This window comes from Arachis ipaensis, chromosome B1 (assembly GCF_059453495.1).
Source record: "Arachis ipaensis isolate K30076 ecotype BB chromosome B1, ASM5945349v1, whole genome shotgun sequence".
NCBI lineage: Eukaryota > Viridiplantae > Streptophyta > Magnoliopsida > Fabales > Fabaceae > Arachis > Arachis ipaensis.
In genome coordinates, this window is record NC_142436.1 from 148,957,226 (window position 1) to 148,978,270 (window position 21,045).

The 21,045-nt window shown below is 32.6% G+C and overlaps 3 protein-coding genes across 4 annotated transcripts; all 3 read right to left on the minus strand.

The window, feature by feature from the left end:
* Window positions 1-1,318: 1,318 nt before the first annotated feature.
* On the minus strand, window positions 1,319-8,090 carry MAK10 (MAK10 homolog). Its single transcript, XM_016343932.3, has 15 exons — window positions 7,694-8,090; window positions 7,265-7,332; window positions 6,840-6,995; window positions 6,147-6,314; window positions 5,743-5,893; window positions 5,186-5,265; window positions 4,328-4,597; window positions 4,103-4,246; window positions 3,535-3,669; window positions 3,315-3,413; window positions 3,012-3,068; window positions 2,566-2,770; window positions 2,167-2,354; window positions 1,905-2,003; window positions 1,319-1,745 (listed from the first exon to the last, which is right to left on the minus strand). Exons 1-15 carry the CDS (start codon window positions 7,851-7,853, stop codon window positions 1,506-1,508), a joined length of 2,220 nt encoding a protein of 739 aa, XP_016199418.1. The 5' UTR covers window positions 7,854-8,090; the 3' UTR covers window positions 1,319-1,505.
* A 2,093-nt stretch (window positions 8,091-10,183) lies between these two features.
* On the minus strand, window positions 10,184-13,469 carry LOC107615318 (uncharacterized). Of its 2 annotated transcripts, none has more exons than XM_016317403.3 (4): window positions 13,009-13,469; window positions 12,756-12,905; window positions 12,508-12,654; window positions 10,184-12,405 (listed from the first exon to the last, which is right to left on the minus strand). In XM_016317403.3, exons 1-4 carry the CDS (start codon window positions 13,394-13,396, stop codon window positions 10,238-10,240), a joined length of 2,853 nt encoding a protein of 950 aa, XP_016172889.1. In that variant the 5' UTR covers window positions 13,397-13,469; the 3' UTR covers window positions 10,184-10,237. The 2 variants fall into 2 exon arrangements, with proteins under 2 accessions (XP_016172889.1, XP_088356234.1); XM_088500108.1 differs by having other exon boundaries at window positions 12,756-12,916; window positions 13,009-13,136.
* Window positions 13,470-15,857: 2,388 nt separating this feature from the next.
* On the minus strand, window positions 15,858-19,949 carry LOC107615327 (putative glycosyltransferase At5g20260). Its single transcript, XM_016317410.3, has 4 exons — window positions 19,473-19,949; window positions 19,139-19,302; window positions 17,973-18,327; window positions 15,858-16,654 (listed from the first exon to the last, which is right to left on the minus strand). The coding sequence occupies exons 1-4, from the start codon at window positions 19,743-19,745 to the stop codon at window positions 15,977-15,979; spliced, it is 1,470 nt and encodes a 489-aa protein (XP_016172896.1). The 5' UTR covers window positions 19,746-19,949; the 3' UTR covers window positions 15,858-15,976.
* Window positions 19,950-21,045: the final 1,096 nt, after the last annotated feature.

The window sequence follows — 21,045 nt, forward strand, 5'->3', positions numbered from 1 at the left end:
TATATATAAATTAATAAAATTTATTTATTAAAATAATTTAATATTTGACAAAAATATTAAAAATTACTGTCCTAAAAGTTTTTCAATGAAATATATATTACATCTTATTGCATTCACTATATGTTTAAAACATGCTACATATAGCATTTTTTTTATTGGTACGCTTATCGTACAATTTACCATTATTCTTAAATATTAAGTTTCTAATCCTTTGTATTTAGGATTATGCTACGTGTATATCAAAATCAACTACTAAAATTAGTCATCAATATAAAGTGCATGTTAAAATATAAATATATATTGAAAATAAATTAAATTATACATATATTTATATACAAATATATTGGTGGCTGATTTTGGTATCCAAATAATATTTTTGTTGTATTTAATAATTTTAACCGGACACTCAAACCAAATGAAGCAGATGGAAAAAATGATATAACTTTTCTAATTTAATCACTCGAATAACAGATCCGAAACAAAATAATTTAGACAAGCATGTTTAAGAATCCGAATTAGCAACAAATATTGTGTTTAATGCAATATATGTAGTCGGTGGGGTGTGCAAGCTATTATGTGTTGGATGCAAGGGGGCATTTGGTTGTTCATTTGTCAACTCAACAATTAGCCACGTCAACAACCATGGTCAATTTAACTAACTTGCACCACATCTTAACCATGCCAATTAAAACCGTAATCACGCATTGTATATAGCCTTTCATTTTTATTTTTATGACAACATATAAATGATCATCCATAATATATACTTTTTTAAAAGAAAAATGACAATATAAAATTCTTAAGAAAACGAAATAATAAAACTATCTCTCGTAAGTCATAATACGATAAATGCTTCTGGAATTTCAACGGTCAAAGGAAAAGAAAATGGAATGAGAGTGAGAACGTGGTTAATTTGGTTCATAAAAATTGGTGGCTATGACTAACAAGTCTCCTCTGACTAGAAGAAGAAAACAATTATCGTTTATCCAAACAAGGTTTATCTATAGATATAGGATTAGTATCATTTATTATTTTTGATTTGTAATTAATTAGTAATATTTAAAAATTTTAACAAAAAAAAAAGTATTAAATTCTATCTCTAAATTCAATTTTAAGTTGTGATATTATAAAGGCCAAAAAGAAATTCAGAATATTTATGAGGACCAAAGATTGAAGCTTTTTATTTTTTGTATGAACTAAATACATATATATAAATTAATATTCATATAATAATCAAAACCAAAACTTATAATAACAAGGATTAGAGATGAAACAAAAGAGAGAATAAAAATAATCCTATTTTTATAAAGACAAAAAAGTTTCTGTAATTTTCTTCTTTTTTTTTTTATTATTTGTTCCTCTAAAAAAATTACAATTTGTCAATTTCAATCTAATATATAAACCACAAATCAGTTTGAACAAAATAGTATTACAACTGTTCATGCCAGAGAGAACATTTGCTCCTAACACCCTACAACATGCTTCAAAATTGGTTGAATCAACCATTAAGATCTCTTCACAATGGCCGTGGCAAAGAAAGGATGATGAGTGAAGGTGAAAGAAATTTTCAAAGATGGTTCAAGGGCTCCAACTCTGCTAATGACATTTAAGGCAATGTTGTTGTGTTCTGCAACTTGCTCAATTCTACGAATTTCAGCCATCATGTCGGCATCATGTGCAAAACTACTCTTCACATCTTTTGCAATCCTATGAGCTTCTTTGAAGTGATCTGACAAAACTTGAGTCTGAAGAAGGAACAATCAAACATATGAAAATAGTGCAAATGTAAACCAAACAGACTCAGATTCAGACTGTTTTCAAGAGAATACATAAGGAGAAGTTAGACATATGAAAATGATGCAAATGCAAACCAAATAGACTCATTGTTTCAAGAGAATACATACAGAGAAGTCAGCGTGGATAGTGGACTCTTTGAATGTCACATACGAGACGTGATCAGGAAGGCAAGCTTTTTGTAAAAGCTCAAACTGCTGCATGAATACCTAGAGAAAAGTCTCACAATGTCAATAAGGTTTTAAGTAAAATCTCGTAGTGTGAAATACTTTAAGCTATACTAGATATTAGATAACAAAGCAAATCCCTAGAGCTGATACAAAGAATTTTAGTGCTGAAGACAAGAATGTAACAGAAATTCATATAACTTACCTCACGTTCAGTATTGAAAGGGCTTTGTGGTGGAACTAATTTGTGCTCATTTCTCAATGCAGCAAGCATCATGCTTAGACCTTCAGCTAGATATATTTGGCTTTGAAGAAACAAAACTGCTGCAGGAATTTGATAATCTGTTCTTGCATCTTTCAAATAATCTCTTTTCTTCTTTGTCTTCTTTTTAGCTGATACATAAAAAGCATATGTAAACATTGAGTAATAGACACCATAAGCTAGTGTAATAATATTTTACAAATGCAGAGTTACATTAAAACTTAATGATGTTATGATAGTCATCAATTGTCGCATAAACAAAAAATAAAATAATCCCTCTAAACGACATAATTTTTTTTTTTCTCAAATAAGAACTTTGAAATGAATTACAATCACACGTACCTGTACCACTGCTCATTGCCATCCTAATATGTTTCTTCTCCGCAAGCTTAGTCAACACAGCATAAATATACCAATATACCATGCAATAATCATGTACAGAGTAAAGTTCCAATTCAAATCCTAAAATCAGAAATCGATAAGCTATCCAATAAGTTTGCTCTTCAACCCAGGGAAGAATTTGTTGAAATATTGTGATGCTTATATGCTGCCAAAACACATGTATTAGCTAAAGTTTACAATTCCATAATAAAATGATTCATCAACCCATGTTTTTCCACAAAAAAGCATGTATGCTAAGTAACTCATGAGAAAAATTCACACTTCACATGAATTTAATAATTAATATTGCATTTAAAAAGTTTGTGATGGTGTTCCAGAGAGCAGCATTTTCATGCAGATAAGTGGAAAGTTATAAGTTACTTCTTTCATTTGGTAAAGAAACAAACCTTGTTGTCAGAGATGTTTGAAGTTTCTCCAAACTCCTTTTCGAAAGCTAACTCCAACTATACAGCAGACAGTAGAGTGCAAGATTAGATTACAATATTTTTGCTTTTAATGAATTTGTGATAATCATAGTATATACATATATAGTTCAACCTACATAAATTGGCAAGATCATATCCCTTTAATAAAAGAAGAAAGGACGAGGAAATTCATAGTACTCTCAATTGTACAAGCAGATCATATAGTAGTTTAAATAGGAAGAAAGGAAGTTCAAAGCATACTTTGCAAAAGAAGCAAACGCATACCTGCACATAGGTGACACGCCAGTCTTGTAACATTTTACCTAGCTTACGCCTTTGCCATGCAGCATTTGTACAAAGAATTTTGAGTAAATTTATCACTAACTGCATGCATAATATTGCACAGGTTTAAATTATTCTTAAAAAAGAAAAAAAGGAAGTAAAGAGTAGGAGTTATGTAGAGTTGTAGACTGCCAATCATATAGCATACCAAACGACTCATTACCTGTCCTAGTTGCACCATAAATTCATTTTCCTGAATGACATGACTCTTTGTGAATTCAGGTAATCCAGCGGCTCTAATGACCACAGAGAATATAGGTTCTCGACCATAGAGTTTCCCTCCTTGGACGAGCAAAATCTGATAACGAGTTGTAAGGGGTTAACTAGGAAGCAAAGGTTGAAAACAATAATGGTAAGTAAAATTCTATTAATTTGCATTTATAACATGTCTTTACTGGCAAGTGGATTAACGAACCAAGAAGACATGTATCAACATGCTACTTAGAAGCATGGAGATTTGATGTGTTAGCTTATGTGTCTAGCATCCAATAACAGGTTTTCAAGAGTGAAGTATTACAACAAATCTGGTACTTAGCTATGCATAATAAACCTTTAATACTTTATTCATAGATGTAAGCCGGTCAATGATAGCAACCACCTTGTGTGTATGAGTTTTTTTTTTCAGTTTCTTGTGTGTATGAGTTGATAATTTGACAAATATTTAAACGATTAAATTGTTGGTTTACAAAAAAATATTCACTAAAAATAGCTAAAAGCACTTGACGATCCACCTGAAGATGAGCTCTAGAAACCAAATCAGGTTGAGATTTCTGGAAGTTAACTACAAAGAGCAAAGCAGCCTCCAATGATGGGTCCAACGTATAGGAACATATATGGTCTAAATCTTGAAGAAGTTTTACAAAATAGTCAAGAGCCTGGCAAAGATAAATGGAAATATTATAATGTAGGAAGTATGTTTGTTTGTTGGAACAAAAAATAACTCTGTAAACACTTACCTTCTCCCAAGAAAGAATTTCAATTGCCCGTGGTGGTGTTGGGGCTGCTAATCTACAGTTTATACTAGCATCAAAGCCAATTGGCTGATTGCCAGATGCAGTTGTATTGCTTCTATTTTGTCCAGAAATTTCCTGAGCCCTAGCTCTAAGAAACATTGACGATTTCCGAATGGAATCAATCTCTGCAATGCATGAAGCTATGTGCTTTCTTCCCAACTCTAAACCTCTTCCTTGGGGCCGTCTCATAGATATTAAGAGATGGTAAAAGTGCTGAAAGATAATTCATATTGTGGTGAGACTCTAAACGAAGAAAACATGATTTGTCAACAAAGAGACCCAAAACTGAAATAAGAGGTAAACTATTACATGATGGAAGCAAAATATACTAAACAATAATAAAATTATTGCAAGGGAAATCTCTAGGATTAGGTGAATCATTTTTTGGCTTGGGTAGTTTACATGAGGTCATTCTTTGATTTCTTTCATACCTCCAAGTCATGCTGCCATCATGACTAAACAAAAATAAGGGGAAAAGACACTAATGTATATAGGGTACAGAAGGTTCCAGTAACTAGTATCCAAGTGTAAAAACCAGATGGCAAACAGTGGATATGGGCCTCTGGAATAGGACACCCTCAAGTTCCTAGTTTGAGCTTAAAAACTATACTAATCAAGGAAAGTGGAAAAGCTACATGCTAATTTTACAATTTTTATCATCCTATTGTTGACATGAGTAGATTGATTTAGGTATGTTTATTAATGAATAGACACAACTTATGCTTAACACATAAACTGAGCATGATTATATGATTCTGCATGATTTACATAACTTAAAAGAGAACAAACATAGGATAAAACCTTACGAAAGCGTAATCGACATAACAATGCTTTGCAGTAGCCTTCTTCCAGATCAGGATTATTTTGAAGGGGCTCTATATCTGCAACCAAATAGCCCGCAACTCAATTATAAGCATAAAGATAAGCCATACCCTTTATTTAGTTTAGGCAACCACACAATCATGTTGGGTTTGACGGTTAAAGGTTCAAAGATCATAACAGTAGTACAACACCAGATGTTATGAGCAGCAAATGGAAAACAATTAACAGCGGAATTGCCTATGTTTGAACTCAGAACTTAATGATCACCCATTTAACTACAAAGTTGTACACATTTCAAATATGTAAAATTATTATACTAGAGCATTGAGCTTGCCACAACAGGTATTCAGTACAATTTTAAACAAAAGAATATCACCAATCATCAAGGGTGATAACTTCAAAGTTTAATAATTTCAGCTAGACATAACCACCTAGAGGCACTACCATTCCCTTCTGCAAAACTATTTGAACTTATGTCACTGTTATAATACCTAATTAACTAAGAAATCAAAATTAGTGTTCAGGTTTCAATTTACCTTCTGAAACTCTTTTTTTGGATGATGAGGCTTTACAAGCACGTAATTGGCGCGACACTGTTTCTTCAACAGCATTTAGCATTGATAAACACTTCTCATCTCCGTTTCCACCAAGAGGTAGGCCATATGACATGGTAAAAAGATCCTCTTCCTAACACAAAAATATCCCAATTATAAATAGCAAAAAGGGAAAATGTATGAATCTGATTCCATAATAGAAAAACAAAGAACCCTAACATTCAATTCCATTTAGTGACAGCAAGACAATAATAATCACATTCTTCCAAAACAATAAAACTATAAGATCAATCCAGGGAAGACTAAAATTTTTTGGACAAACGGCAAAACCCCAAAAAATGTTGACATATAATAAAGACAGATATAGAGCTGTTGGAATACTTTACTTCATGTGTGCGTGCGTCCGATACAACTGAAAGAACTTCTTTGCAAGTTTCCTGGATGACTTTACAGTAAGAGTGCAACAGGGCATGTGATGATGTTCTTTCAGTCTGCAGGAGATAGAGGCACGAATAGACAGTTTGTGCCAATGAATGACCCTTGTGCCATGTAGCCTGCCATGTCAAATGACAACTAAGGTAAAGATGGGAAAATATATAATTTTTAGATAAATTTAGCACTAGTAAAGATATTGAACTAAAAAATTCTACTATTTGAATATCTTTAAAAATTCTTATTTATTTGATAATGTTTCACGATTTCCTTAGAGGGGAAAGAAAGCGAGTCCATTTATTGAACAAAGACAGAGTTTGATAAACTAATAAAGTAGAGAAAATAGATATCATTATCTTTAACCAAGTGGCCAATGTCCTAGCTTTGAGAATGGAGAAAACCCTCACTAGGATATCTATAACCATTCAGAACCTCAAAAGCATTGGCCCTTGTAATGGAAGATGTACATTGGTCAGCCTTTCGTGGAATGTGCATGCATTATGCCCACCTACATACTTGTTTTAGAGAGAGACGTCTCACTCCTTGAAGACAATTGACCATTCTACTAAACCAAAGACATGCTTAGACCATACAATTATAAGGTAAACTATACGAAAAGTACAAGCAAGGCAACATATCGAAAAGACCTCGCAGGCTAGTAAATGGTCCATGATGTCAATTGTGCAGCGAACATCTGTAGTTTTATCAACACTAATAGGAATTGGGGCAGCACCATCCTCGATGGCCTCCTCGAGAGAGTAATATTTACAAGCAATGCCTGAATCCATCTTTGGATCCATTATCTGACACAAACGGCAAATAAGAAAGTAATCAAGTCAGGCATACAATACAATCACAAAATACTCAAGAACATTAACTCTGGAAAATGGCTTCTCTCCATGCATCTCTAGATATTTCTTACGCAACAAGCGAAACTGATTATCAAATTTCCAAAAGCTTAATTATTGACAAGAAAATGGATAATCATGCCAAATGCAGCTTAAGATATATAAAAATAAAGACACATAAACCCCCCCACACCGAAAGGGTACTAAGCAACACGAAACAATACCTCCAAAGCAGACATGGCAGCATAAAGATTGAAATTATCGCCATGAATGAGCTCTCCCTCTTTAAGATCTGTATCCACCAGGGCAAATTGGTTAAAGAGAACGAAAAATGCTCCTCTTATAAGAGTTTTTCTATAAAGTGAGAGAGAATAGAATCATCTACTATCAGATCACTAAATGTTGATGACTACCCCCTAGAAAAGTATCATTGCAAAACATCAGTACATCAACATCCCCTCTGCTTAGTTCATTAGATAGAACCTTTGGAATAACAATAAAAAGAAGGGCGTTTATGCTATGATCAGCGTAAGCAGTAGCAGCATTAGAGGAGCAAGAGAGTAAATTTATGAAGCTGCGGAACTGTAATCAAAATTCAAAACCCTTCAGCAGAGAACTGAGTGTGTAAAATCGAGCTAGGAGAAAGAGGGTACCTTGGCATGCGGCATGGAGGAGTGGGGAGGCATCAGCCCAAACAGAGTTATCACCGGAGTGAATAGCGGAGCGTGGAGGAGGCACGGTGGCGTTTCCATCCGTGCGATCGTTAGAGGCCATAGCAAAAGCTTCCGAAGCTTGAAACTTGGTATCACTCATCACAAGATCAATTTAAGAAACAGATTAAGAAGAGTGTGAGCTTATTGGTTGGGAATTTTAGAAAGCAGCTAAGCGAAAAAAGCGTGCGCTTGACGAAGGGTTTAGGGTATCATACATTCATACCATTACCATGCTATGCTATCTCATCAATCCCATCAATGCCACTCTACTCTATTTACTTTGAGGATTCTTACTATTTCTCTCACATTCACAATTTGTTAATACAATTTTATATTAAAGGGTTTTGTTGACTAATAGTATTTTAAGACTATTTTTAAAAAATTCAAAATCTTTTTTAATAAAATTGAACAAAATGCTAAATACAAATTAGAAGTCTCGAATTCGAGTTTTACTCTTAACTTTGAAAAAAAAAAAGAACAAAACGTATAAAATTAGTTATATTAAAATAGTTAGAATTTAATTTTATTGTTGTTATTGTTGACCCAAATAATTATGTTTCTATCATATATATATATATATATATATATAACAAAATATTCTTTTTAAAAAATAGATAAAATTATATACAAAAAGCTATGAAGCATGAACATTTTGCTGAATTGCTGTGTCTGCGTGTCGGACACATTTCGGACACGACACTCACCAACACTCATTCGACACGCGTGTCTGTTGTGTCCAAACCGTGTCTCAATAAAAAATAAAAAATTCTTCTCCGGACACACTTGGACACACCTAAATACCATCAGGTGTCAGTGTGTCCAGTGTTATTCTTAATATATATTCTTAATATAAATTTAGATATAGTATATATTATTATTTATTAAAATAAAAAATATTTTAAATACTTAATATAATTAAAATAAGACATTAAAAATAATTTAAAAAATTAATTTATATTTTAATATCAATAAAATATTAAAATATCATTACGGTTTATCTAAAAAATACTTTATATTTTATATGTATGCGTGTTCCCGTGTCATGTAAGATTTTAAAATTCAAGTGTCGGCGTATCCCGTGTCGTGTCGTGTCCCGTGTCCGTGTCAGTGTCCGTGCATCATAGCAAAAGAGTATATAAGAAACAAAAATACACCCAAAAAATAAGAAAATAATGTGCTATGTTCTAAAGATTTTTTTTATAAATCAAAATTGACCTTCTAATTGAATATACACTTATGTAGAGTGATAGACCAAGAAACAAATACAAACTTGAGTATTGTAATATTATTTAGGAAGGAGAAAAATAGTAAAAAGAGAGTATTTAGGTGAGAGAAAAAGTCAAGTAAGCAAAGGTTGGATATTCCTTGTCATCCTTTGGATTTGAAGAATTGGTTCTTGTATCATAGCAGAGAGCACCCGTTCAAGTTCTTTTCGGGCCTTTGGTGGATATGGCGAGCAAGGAATAACGACATCTTTAATCCCCATGAAACTTGGCCTCTGGAAAAAGTCATTTGTCTAGCATTAACTTCAGAAAAGGAGCTTAGAAATATTTTTGAATTACAACGTATGTCCCTTCCCTCTACTCTAAATGGTTTTTGGAATCCCCCATCCATTGGTACTTTTAAGATTAATTGTGATGCTAGTTATTTTGGTTCGGGTGATAGTGTTGGTTTTGCTTGTGTTATTAGAGATTGTAATGGGAGCTGGCAAAGGGGGTGTTTGGGAATGATTGAGAGTAATAGTATTCTTCAAGGAGAATTGTTTGCTATTTGGAGAGGATATCTCTTAGCTTGGGATGTGGGTCAACGAGATGTTATTTGTGAGACGGATTGTGTGGAAGCATTTAATCTTGTTACTCAAGATGGTTTTGGGTTTATTGATCCACTGGTGCTCAAAATAAGAGATATCATGCATTGGAATTGGCGTGTTGACTTTCGTTTGATTATGAGAGATGCAAACACGGTGGCAGATACTATGGCAAAGATGGCGATGAAGTTACAACTTTCGCATGTGGAGCTTCTTTCACCTTGGGAGGAGTTTAAGAGTAGTCTTAAACGGGACTGTCCCTCTATTTAAGCAGTTCCTTGTTTTGTTTCTTTTGTTTTTCTTTGTTTAATTTATTTCAGTCACCAAAAATCAAACTACAAATTACCTATAAAAGGAGAATGGATATTTTGTCCAAAATAAAATATGTAGTTTACTAATTTTCACATGCACTTGGTTAGTTAGTTTAGAGTGAATATCCTTTTTAAAACTCTTGATTATTATTTTTTCTGGGAAAGACTCTCTCTAATTATCCCCAAATATTATGATGGTCTCATCTATTAAAGAAATTAGACTAATAAACTCCTACAACTGATTGCAAAACGATAACCGATGTCTAACATGAAAATAATTTATTATTTGATAAGAATGCTATAGCTCATTGTAGTTGATTGTGCATCTTCATGCAGTTAAGTTCAGTGCATGCATGCATGCGAAATTCATATGATACGATACATGCATGAAAAGATTCTTGATACAAAGTAAGGGTTGAAGTATACAATGACTATGACACCTAAAAATGAAACAACAAAAGTTGCTGCAAAACTCCACATGAAGTTGTCTCTGAACTCATTTTCCTCTGCATGAAGATCTGAATGCATTACCGATTCTCCACCAGAGATTGAAGTACAACTATGCTGCAATGGAGGTCCACAAAGAAGAGGGTTCCCTTCATAACTACTCTCTCCAAAAGTTGCAAACTGGTATTTGGTCTCCGGTGTTGTTCCAGACAGATTATTGTAAGCCACAGAGAATATTGACAAGCTATATAGCTCTACTAATTTTGAAGGAATGTGACCAACCAATTTGTTATGTGAAAGATCCAAGCTTTCTACTTGCTTGAGGTTAGAAAATGTTTCTGGGATAGGACCACTTAAATGGTTATTTGACAAGTTTAAGGTATGAATGCTACTAAGGTTTCCAATTTGATGAGGAATTGCACCTGTTAACATGTTACAAGAGAGGTCTATTCCTGACATATAGTACAATATGTTTCCCTTGTATGATTCTAACCTACTCTTTGACATGAATTCCACTTCTTGTTCCTCGTCCGAGACGAGACCTTGGATATCGATGCCATTATCTACATGAAGTAGATTTTCAGATATGTACTTGGTGAATTTGATGGGGAACATTATGAAATACTCACCAAATATGATATTGTCTAATGGATCCAAGAGTCCTGAAGATGCATCATTCAAGCATGAAGGTATCTCCCCAGAGAATGTATTGTGTGAAAGGTCTAATATGCTTATGTGCCTTAGTTGACACATCACAGTGGGAATGGAACCTTCAAGGTTGTTACCCTTTAGAAGGAGAATTCTCAAGTTTGAAAAAGTGCCAATCCAACTTGGAATTTCACCTGAGAATTTGTTGTTCATCAAGTCCAATGTCAATAGCAAGGAAGAGTTGGCCAAAGCATTGGGAATGGGTCCTGAGAACTGATTTCCCTGCAGATGTAAGTACCTCAACTTTGACATGTCAAAACAACTTGGCAAAGTTCCATTGAAATTGTTCTTAGACAGGTCTAAATATGTAAGCCTGTTTAGTTTGCAAAGTTCTTGAGGTATGACACCCTGCAAATTATTCTGGGACAACAGTAGAGAACTCAATTGTTGAAAGCTTCCAATCCAACCTGGTAGCTCTCCATTGAGATGATTGTAGCTCATGTCTAGTACTCTTAGCAGAGAACTATTCATGAACACATCTGAGATCTCTCCGGTGAAGCGATTATTGTCCAGGCGCAAAACACGCAATTGGCCTAACTCGGCTTTAGAAGACAATATTGGACCAAACAGGTTATTCTTAGATAACTTCAGAAACTCCAATGACTTCACACCTTCCAAGAACTCAGCCGGCAATAGGCCAGACAAACTGTTTGATGACAAATCTAATATCATAAGCAGGGCCATATGTCCCATTGAAGCTGGAATGACACCATGCAATTCAGATTTGGACATGTTCAAGACTCTTAAATTCTGAAAGATGGTGCCAACACAACTGGGAATTTCGCTTTTGATAGGATTGTGTGAAATATCCAAAGTATTCATATCTTGATATCTTGAAGTACAATTGAGCTCAAGGGGTCCAGTCAAGAAATTGTTACCAAGATCAAGAACTTCTAGTCTTGTGTTATTTATCAGTATCAAGTGGGGGAACCTTCCTATGATGCTGTCATAGCTAAGATCAATCACTCTTAAGTCATTTTGGTATAAAAGAAAGCTAGGAATGCCCTTGGTGTGTTCATTGAGCGTGCAATTCGATAAGCGCAAGACCTTTAATTGAAACAAAGGGATGAAAGGAGGATTCTCAGTTTCAACCTTCAATTGAGAATTGTAGCTAAACAGATCAAAGACTTCAAGGTTAGAGTGATTGGCAAGTGAACTGAAGCTAAAGGAGCCTCGGAAATAGTTATTAGATAGAGAAACATATGATAGTGATTTGAGACTAGACATGAACAAAGAAGGGAAAACTCCTTGAAACTGATTATGTGCAACATCAAATACATGGAGAGATGTTAGGTTGCTAAAACATAGTGGAATCTGTCCTACAAACTGGTTGTGGCTAAGGTCCAGGTGCTGAAGATTCTTGAGCTTACATAAGCCTCCTGCATAAAGGGAAATTTGTGATCTTGCAGTAATTTTGTGCATGGTTAAGACTAATAGCAAGAGTTCTTAAAAGTTAAATTATATATGTGAATAAAACTCACCTTGAGTTGGTAAAGAGCCAACTAAATTATTCATAGAAAGAGAGAGAGCTTGCAAAGATGTAATGTTTCCAATTGATCCTGGTAGGCTTCCAGAGAGTAAATTATTCCCAAGATCTAGGACCTCCAACTTGCTTAAAGTAGAAATTTCTTTAATCAGGCCAAAAAAAAAAACACACTTTTGAGTATCCAAAAGATTCACAAGAAATTATCAAACCATACAATAAATGCAATCTTTCTCCAAGTGTTACCTTGCAGAAAATGAAAATTGGTGAGACCTGTGAAAGATAGATCTAACATCTGAACCACTGGCAATTCATCCAAAGATGGAACTTGAGTTAAAGGGTTCCCCTTTAAACTAAGAACTTGCAAGTTGTTTAATCTGATAACACCATTTACACCTGCCCCAGAGCTATTGAAAGTTACAAATATGAAGAAAAAAACCAGCCATAAGACCATAACCAAATTCAATACAATCATATCATAGGTATATACAAATAATACCTGTCAAATAGTTCCAGGACAAGTCTAACACTTGAAGTTCAGAGAAGGGAAGCAGATAAGAAGCATTTAAGGACCAATATGCATTATTAGCGAGTTCAACATCTCTTATCTTATCAAGAACAAGTTGTGTTACTACTGGCCTTGGGTTTGTGGTGGTGTTGTCACATATGACCCTCTCCCAATCACAGCAATCATTGTTGTTGTGGCTATCCCAAGTAGGTAAGGCAGTTCCATTAGGATCATTGATAGCATCTTTTAACTTCAAAAGTGCAATCCTTTCTCCCTCACTGCATGCATGTCCTATATTCCTATCATTCACCATAACAACCATCATGCAAACCACTAGTCCCAAAGCCCACCTCAACAATAATGTTATACAAAGATCCATGCTTCGGATATAATTAATCTACTAGTTTAAAGTTTAAACCTTACTTTAAATTTGTATATAGTTGCTATTGATGGATGTGCTGTTAGTTGTTACTTATCTTTGTCCAAATTAAAAGTGGGGAAGACTAAATATTCATGGCTAGACTTGAGTCTTGACTTTTGACTAGCACAGTGGGTCATTGCCCTGTGAAAGTGGAACGTGGATGATATTTTATTTGTTCTGAAACTTTGAAATCAATGGAACTGCTCACATTCCATTGTTTGGTACCACACACGTAACTGCCCTAATTCTACCCCCTTCCTGTACGATAGATACGCCTTGTCATGCTCTAGAAACATCGGGAAAAAACACTAGGAAAATTAAATTGATGTGCGATATCAGTTCAGCTACACATCTAAGTGTTTTTGGCAACTAAATCCAACCAAATTGTCTCAAATTCAACAAAAATTACTCTCATCATACTAGCATATACACACGCGCGTTTCAATAACGCAAAACATATTCTTCTTCGTCTTTGTCTTTGCGTTCTTTGTTCTTCCTTCTTCTTTTTAGCTTTTCTCTTTCTCCGTCTTCGCATTTCTTCTTCTTTTTCGCTTTCTTCTTTCTTCTTCTTCGCGTGTTTCTTTTATTGTTGTTGCGTTTTTCTTTTCTTGCTTTTAACTGAGGTTCATTTGGATGCACAAATGAATTCCATGGGTTTTTGTTGATGATTGAGTTTCTTTTATTGCTTGATCAAAATTGAACTAATTTCGGTTCATTTTTAAATTAATTTAGATTCACTTGATGATGTTGATAAGCTTACTAAATTTTTTATTCCTTAGCCTGTTTGGAATGCATCTGATTTGAAATCATAGATGAATTGAATTCTATTCCTTGCTTTGGAATAGAAAAAAGCATGAAGTTGAATTCCGGTGATAATTTCAATTCTCATTTTACCCCGTTTACAAATCAGACCTACTTTGGTCTGATTTCAAAATCAATTCTCACCTAAATCTCACTTAAACTATGCAATATCAAAAATACCCCTATCTAAATTATACTTAATATTTATTGAGGGGTAAAAATGTCTTAGAAAAATAATGTAATTCATCAACAAGTCATTCCAAACAATAGAATTCAATTCTATCTCATTAAATGAGTTAGTTGTTCCAAACTATGGAATTGAATTCTAATTCCATCATTTAAAGGTGTCCAAACAGGCTGTAAGTAATTTCGGTTTATTTCTTAGTTTAATTGAGGTTCATTTGAATCCAGAAATAAATTGTACGTGTTTTTGTTGATTATTTAGTCTTTTTTATTACTTGTTCAAAACTAAACTAATTTCCATTCATTTGTATGTTAATTGAGGTTCACTTGATACTGCTGATAAGTATTGACTAAATTTTTTATTCCTTAAATAATTTTGGTTCATTTCTTAGTTTATTTGAGATCCATTTGAATTTAGAAATAACTTCGATGTGTTTGTCTTAATTGAGGTTCACTGACCAAATTTTTTAGCGATGAAGAATGAAATTATTCATTATCATTTTATTCAATTGTATTAGATTCCACTCCATTCCATTCAATTAGTTTATATTTAAACAAGCAGTACAAAAATTCAATCATCAACTAAAACACATCAAATTCATTTCTAGATCCAAATGAATCTCAATTAAATTAATAAATGAACCGAAATTACTTAAGAAATAAAAAAATTAGTCAATACTTATCAGAAGCATCAAATGATCTTCAATTACCAATGAGTTATATCTCAAATTGCATAGTCTCCCCATACTCATTTAAGAGGTCGCGGGTTCGAGTCTCCCTATCTTTAGTAAAAAAAATGATCCTCAATTAGTATACAAATAAACTGAAATTAGTTCAAATTTGAACAAATAACTCAATCATTAACAATTATAGACCCATACATAAATAATTATATCTTTAATATACTCTCTTAAATAATTTCTTTTTGAGTTTACATAAATATTATATAGGTGTTCTTTCTCCTTTTATTTCTTTTATGATGAAATTTTCTTTCGGTAATAGAAACTGTGATATTACTGTATAAAGTAATATTTTTAAAAAATTTAAACTGATAAAAAAAAGAGATTCAAACTTCGCGTCTTTTTTTTAAAATATTTTTTAGTAATTAAAATTCAATATATATAATTGATTAAATTGTATTATTTTTGTCAAAATTAAATTAGACAAATTAATTTGATAAAAAAATTGATGAACTAAATTTTGAACCAATCTAAATTAATTTTTTTTTTATAAAAAATGACTACAATATTCTTATTATAGAAAATGACAAAATACTCTTGTTATATATTATTAATTTTATTTTATGAACTCTAAATTCTAACTCTTCTCTTCTCTCTAGGCCGTCAAGGGATTAAGATTTAGGTTTTTCAAAGTTTATAGTTCATTGATTTTTTTGGTCAAATCAATTTGTATAATCTAATTATAACAGAAATAATACAGTTTAAACGTCTTTTATGTGAGTGGCTCACATGTAAAAGTCTTACATTCAACCTGAAACTCAAGTAATCTTATTGGGCTACTAAGGTGAAGTATACAGTGTACACAATGTTCATCTCAATTGGCTAGCCTGATGTTGAGCCTTCTGAGCCATATAGAGTGAAGAATCATATGCAACACATCGAACGGCTTAGCCGGTCGATTCAACTGAAAATGTGTCTGCACTTGTAACACCCTCCTTTGCATCTTGGAGTACTTCTTGTACGACACACCTTTCAATATGTTCTTGATCTCAGCTATCTTCTCCGATGGAACATGCAGCGAGAACTTGCTCCAGTCAAGAACATCACTGAACGGAAGCTCATAGTAATCCGAAACAATCACAGGAACACACCCTGCGTTAATGGACTCCACGATTCTAGGACTTGCAACTTCGTAGCCACTCGGACAGAGACAGAACATGCTCTGTCCCATGAGAGCCTTGTAGTCAGCGCCACGTGGAAGGTACTCGTGGACTTGGACCTCTTTGTCTTTGTCCTTCCAGTGATCTAGAAGCTTCTTCCTTATGCTACCGTGAGACCCTCCGGCGAAGAAAGCGAGTATTGTTTTGTGGTTATGGCCGTGGTGGTGGTTGTTTATTGGGTGCAGTTGGGAAAGGTGGTAAGGCACTTTGATTTCGGGAATTGAGACATCTTTGCTGGGATTGAATTCTTCTGAGTTGTTAGCATTGCATAGAACTCTTATTATGTTCTTGAATAACTTTTTCCCTAATTTCTTTCTTGAGATTTCTGGTGCCTGCAACAATCAACACACATGCATGCATTCATTCCAATTTCTGTATCATAGTACAGTTTTTATGTTGAAAACATAAAATTGTTGCTTGCATAATTTGAATCAGTTAAGATGCTATCATGGACTTAATTCTTGTGGACATCTACTATCATCTCGTCACACCAAGGAATTTTGTATCATGATGCAGAATGTTACATAAGTTTAATTCATAAAGGCTTCAACAGAGTCAATTGATCTTAAACTAATTTACGTATGGGCTTAACTCACTTCTAGATTCACATTAATTATTGAATGATTATATATCTGATTTAAGTAAAATTTATAAAATGTTAAATGACAAATAATAATAAATAAGTTGATTCGGCATGTCAATGAATCAATAGAAAAGTAGTAGGAAACTATGCATGAATCAATAGGGAATTTATATCTTGTTGCTGAATTTGACTATGAAATACACAGAGCTGTTGGTAATTATGCACATGAACATATTTTTATGAAAAATAGTTAAAAATATTAAATAATTTAATATATTAACTATCATCTTTATCAGAAAATATATTTTTTATGTGAGTAGCCATCAAAATTATTAACGATTTTGTTAGGTAAACAATGACTTTTGTAAACAATGTAAACAATAGACTTTAAAATTGATCCAATAAAATAAAAAACACTCCACTCCTAAATTACCTCATAAACCTTAACATTAGGATAATCATCTGCACACCTAATGAATTGAACATTCAACTATTGTTAAATGTGCATGAGTAAATCGAATCAAAAGAAGTAACCATCTAATTAAAAATAATGAACATAATCATCTGCATACCTATTGAATTGAACATCCAACATATTCATTGTTCACATTGTTTAATATTTTTTTTTTGAAATAAAGGAGCTCAACACAATAGAGTGGAGCAAACTTAAAGACAACTAGACGATCAACACCTAAAAAAATACAACATAAAGACTCTCCATATCATCTCCAGCATAGTATTTTTATTGTCTACTTATACTTTTCCAATTAAATTACTAATTACTTGTGAGCTTAAAAAAGGAGTTTAACTCAAATGATTATTGAGATTAGTCATGTGCACTAAAATATTTTTTGAAATCTTAATTACATCAATTATATTTTTAAAATTAGTAAAAGTGCTCCATATTAATCTATCAATTTTTTTGTCAAGTGCAAATATGAATTAATTTGGTGCATTTTTACTAATTTTAAAAATATAATTAATACAATTATAATTTTAAAAACTAATTTAATATACGGCGTATTTAAAAACTATTTTGAAACTTAACTCGGAGTAAAAATAAGTACCCAGTCATGGCAAGAGGCTATGAAATGGTCAGCGCCGTTGGTCCTATTCCAGTAAGGGTGTTTGCGGACTATGGTCTGGGTGTAATCAATGACGACTCTCATCAGTGGGCCGCGAGAGTAGCTCACCAGAGGACGGTAAAGATAATGTACGATCTCCGCCACGCTTACGGGCATCATGAACGCGTGGGCCTCCTCTGGGCTATGGGCCCAGAATGGGCTTGAATCATTTTCTAATTCGGACATCAACTGTCCCTCAATCCCGTAGATGTCTTTCATGGGCCATTCATGGAAGAATGGTGGTTCTCCTTCTCTGTAAGTCCACACTTTGAATCTCTTCACCATCTCTAAGTGACTCCTGAAGGTAAAAATCAACGCAAAATTTCAAAACAAAATAAAAATATCAATTAATACCAATATATAACAATATTTTTTAAAATGTCTCAATCATTAAAATTTTAGATTTTATTCATTTATTTTTTTTAAAGAAAGAAACACGTATCTCGCCATGCCGTATACTTAATCATAATTGATAGAGTATATGTGAAATCTAAATTTCATAACATGCCCCCCCAAAAAAAAAAAAAATTAACGTTTATGATTGATTACCTTTTATTATGAATTTATATTTATATATTTCCTTTCGGTTCAAGATCTAGATGATCATACTTCAGAGGTAAACGTGTGACCTAATCATATTCCCATATATATATATATAGCTCCAAGGGATAGAAAGGGAGCAAATGGAATAATGCGAGTGAATATTATTGATGTTCTTTAAATTGTGCTAATGTTCATACCAAAAAGTAAATAAATAAACAAATTGCGTGGGCAGATGAAAGTGTGGTTAGCTAGAAAAGTTTCAGATTGTTTTTTGTGGAAAGCTTTTAGTTCAAAATATTGTTTTCTCAATATATATAATGTTACATACATCAACATACAGAGGTGAATATTTTTATGATAATAACTTATATCATATCATCATATTATAAAAAGAGGTGAATATTTTTATGATGATATTTTTACATTAATATAGCATTGTAAACTATTAGATGATTTAAAAATTTATAATGTCATTTTCATATAAAAATATTATCATGTGAGTATTATCCATAAAGAGATAGTAAATTAAAATGGTATAATAGTGATGAGTGATATGGTTACTTAACTGATGAAAAGCATAAGGGTTTCTGTAAACGGGTCCAATGGGGACAAAATTCTCTTCCTTCTCCGATGTGAACTTCCGCATCCGTATCGCTCTCAGAATTGCTCCTCTTGCTTCAGCCAAATCTTTTTCAATTCTCACCAAACTATTATTATTCCTTTTCTTCCGCTATATATTATTATACACCACGATTAATTAATATTTTCAGTCAAAATAATTAAATTCTCCCAAATAATCACAATGAAGAAAATAATAAAATTATGCTGATATTTTTTATATTCAAACATAATTATTGTTAAAAAATGAAAAGAGAGATAAGAAAAAAAATACACACGTACTATTATTCCACTAGTGGAATCATGAGAAACATCATGACTAGGGGATGAAGGTGGCATCAATGGTGGAATACTATGTTGTTGTTGTTGTTGTAGCACATTATTAGGAGCATGTTTGGAATGAAGAGTAGTTTTGAGAGGCAAAAGGAGACCTAATTCAACTCGACTATTATACGCACATATGGCCAAGAAGAAGAGAATGATGAACATCATCGTTACACTGAATACCAACCTTGAATTTGTTGTTAGCAAGGTTGATGGTGATGATGATGCCATGGCTATCTATTCTCTATCTATCTATTATTATTGTTCTCACACAAATTGTGATTTAGTTTTATATGTGAGCTAATTAATAATCAATATGTATGTATATATGTATGTATGTATGTGTAGTAGTTGTAGCTATATATCTATAAGCTATAAGCTATGTTAATTAGTACAAAAGGAAGAAGCTATAAGGGATGGGAAGAAGATGGACATAGACATAGCATGAGGGGTGATTGTGGAGGAAAAAATAATTAAAATGTTATAGAGAAGTTGACCAAACAGTAAGGTAACTAGAGAGAAGATAGATTCATTTGTTGTGGTTGGTTCATAATAGTTGGTCATGGAATTCATGAAACTTTTCTTGAACCATAGAGCAAGCGCACTAACTATATATGGAGGATGGAGCCAATTACCACTCTCATATACACACTTATTAGGTGTAATGGTGTAATTATGATTTAGACATGAACCTGCAATAGCTAGCTTAATTAGAATGCTACATAGATAAAATGTTGTTATAGTGGAATACAATGTTTTTTGGTGGTATAAATGCGCTCCATATACATATATGGCAGTTTTGCAAACATATTAATGGTCAGTGATTTCATTCTTTGGGGTAACAACAGTTGTCAATTAGGATTCATAACTTACCAATTTGGGAAACGCCGGGGAAACAAGTATTATTATTATTATTATTATTATTATTATTATTATTATTACTACTTTAGATTTAATTATTTTGGATTAAACTAAACTTATTATTTGAAGGGCTATGAATGTTTGTGAATTTTGCATAACCAAACTCACCTTCAATATATTGTTAGAGTTGGATCGGAGGAAATAGCAAATCCTAATTAATCGGGTTTATAAGTCACTAAGCAGCCATACGCGCGTGTTTACAGCAATAATAATGCATGTAGCATTTTAATTCTGATGAATTTTATTTATGATTTAGGGTAATTTATCGGAATAGAATGAATGAGGCTCAAAATGATAATATATTCTTATGTAATTCGAATTTAATTGCACGCTTGTCCTATTTATATTTTTATGTAATTCGAATTAATTTAACTTGATTTATACGAAATACATGTAAATTAAATTAACCTTATTCTATTTATATTACTAATGCAATATATACATATAAATCTAATTCAATTTATTATTTGTACATAATTAATTATATATTTATTTTTTATTAATTTTAAGATATAAATATTAATAAAAAATATCTCCTATTTAAATTTAAATAAAATATAAAAAAAAGAATAATAATAGAAATTTAAATTTTATTCTTTAGTTTAAATTT

Coding starts and splice junctions, on each gene's coding strand:
- MAK10 (XM_016343932.3), bottom strand. CDS start 7,853: ATGAGTGATACCAAGTTTCAAGCTTCGGAAGCTTTTGCTATGGCCTCT. Junction 3,414..3,534: donor TTATGGTGCAACTAGGACAG/GTAATGAGTCGT, acceptor TTATGCATGCAG/TTAGTGATAAATTTACTCAA. Junction 2,771..3,011: donor CAAACATCTCTGACAACAAG/GTTTGTTTCTTT, acceptor GTGTTTTGGCAG/CATATAAGCATCACAATATT.
- LOC107615318 (XM_016317403.3), bottom strand. CDS start 13,396: ATGGATCTTTGTATAACATTATTGTTGAGGTGGGCTTTGGGACTAGTG. Junction 12,906..13,008: donor GTCCTGGAACTATTTGACAG/GTATTATTTGTA, acceptor GCTCTGGGGCAG/GTGTAAATGGTGTTATCAGA. Junction 12,406..12,507: donor TGGCTCTTTACCAACTCAAG/GTGAGTTTTATT, acceptor CCCTTTATGCAG/GAGGCTTATGTAAGCTCAAG.
- LOC107615327 (XM_016317410.3), bottom strand. CDS start 19,745: ATGGCATCATCATCACCATCAACCTTGCTAACAACAAATTCAAGGTTG. Junction 19,303..19,472: donor ATTCCACTAGTGGAATAATA/GTACGTGTGTAT, acceptor AATAATATATAG/CGGAAGAAAAGGAATAATAA. Junction 16,655..17,972: donor TAGCCTCTTGCCATGACTGG/GTACTTATTTTT, acceptor TGATTGTTGCAG/GCACCAGAAATCTCAAGAAA.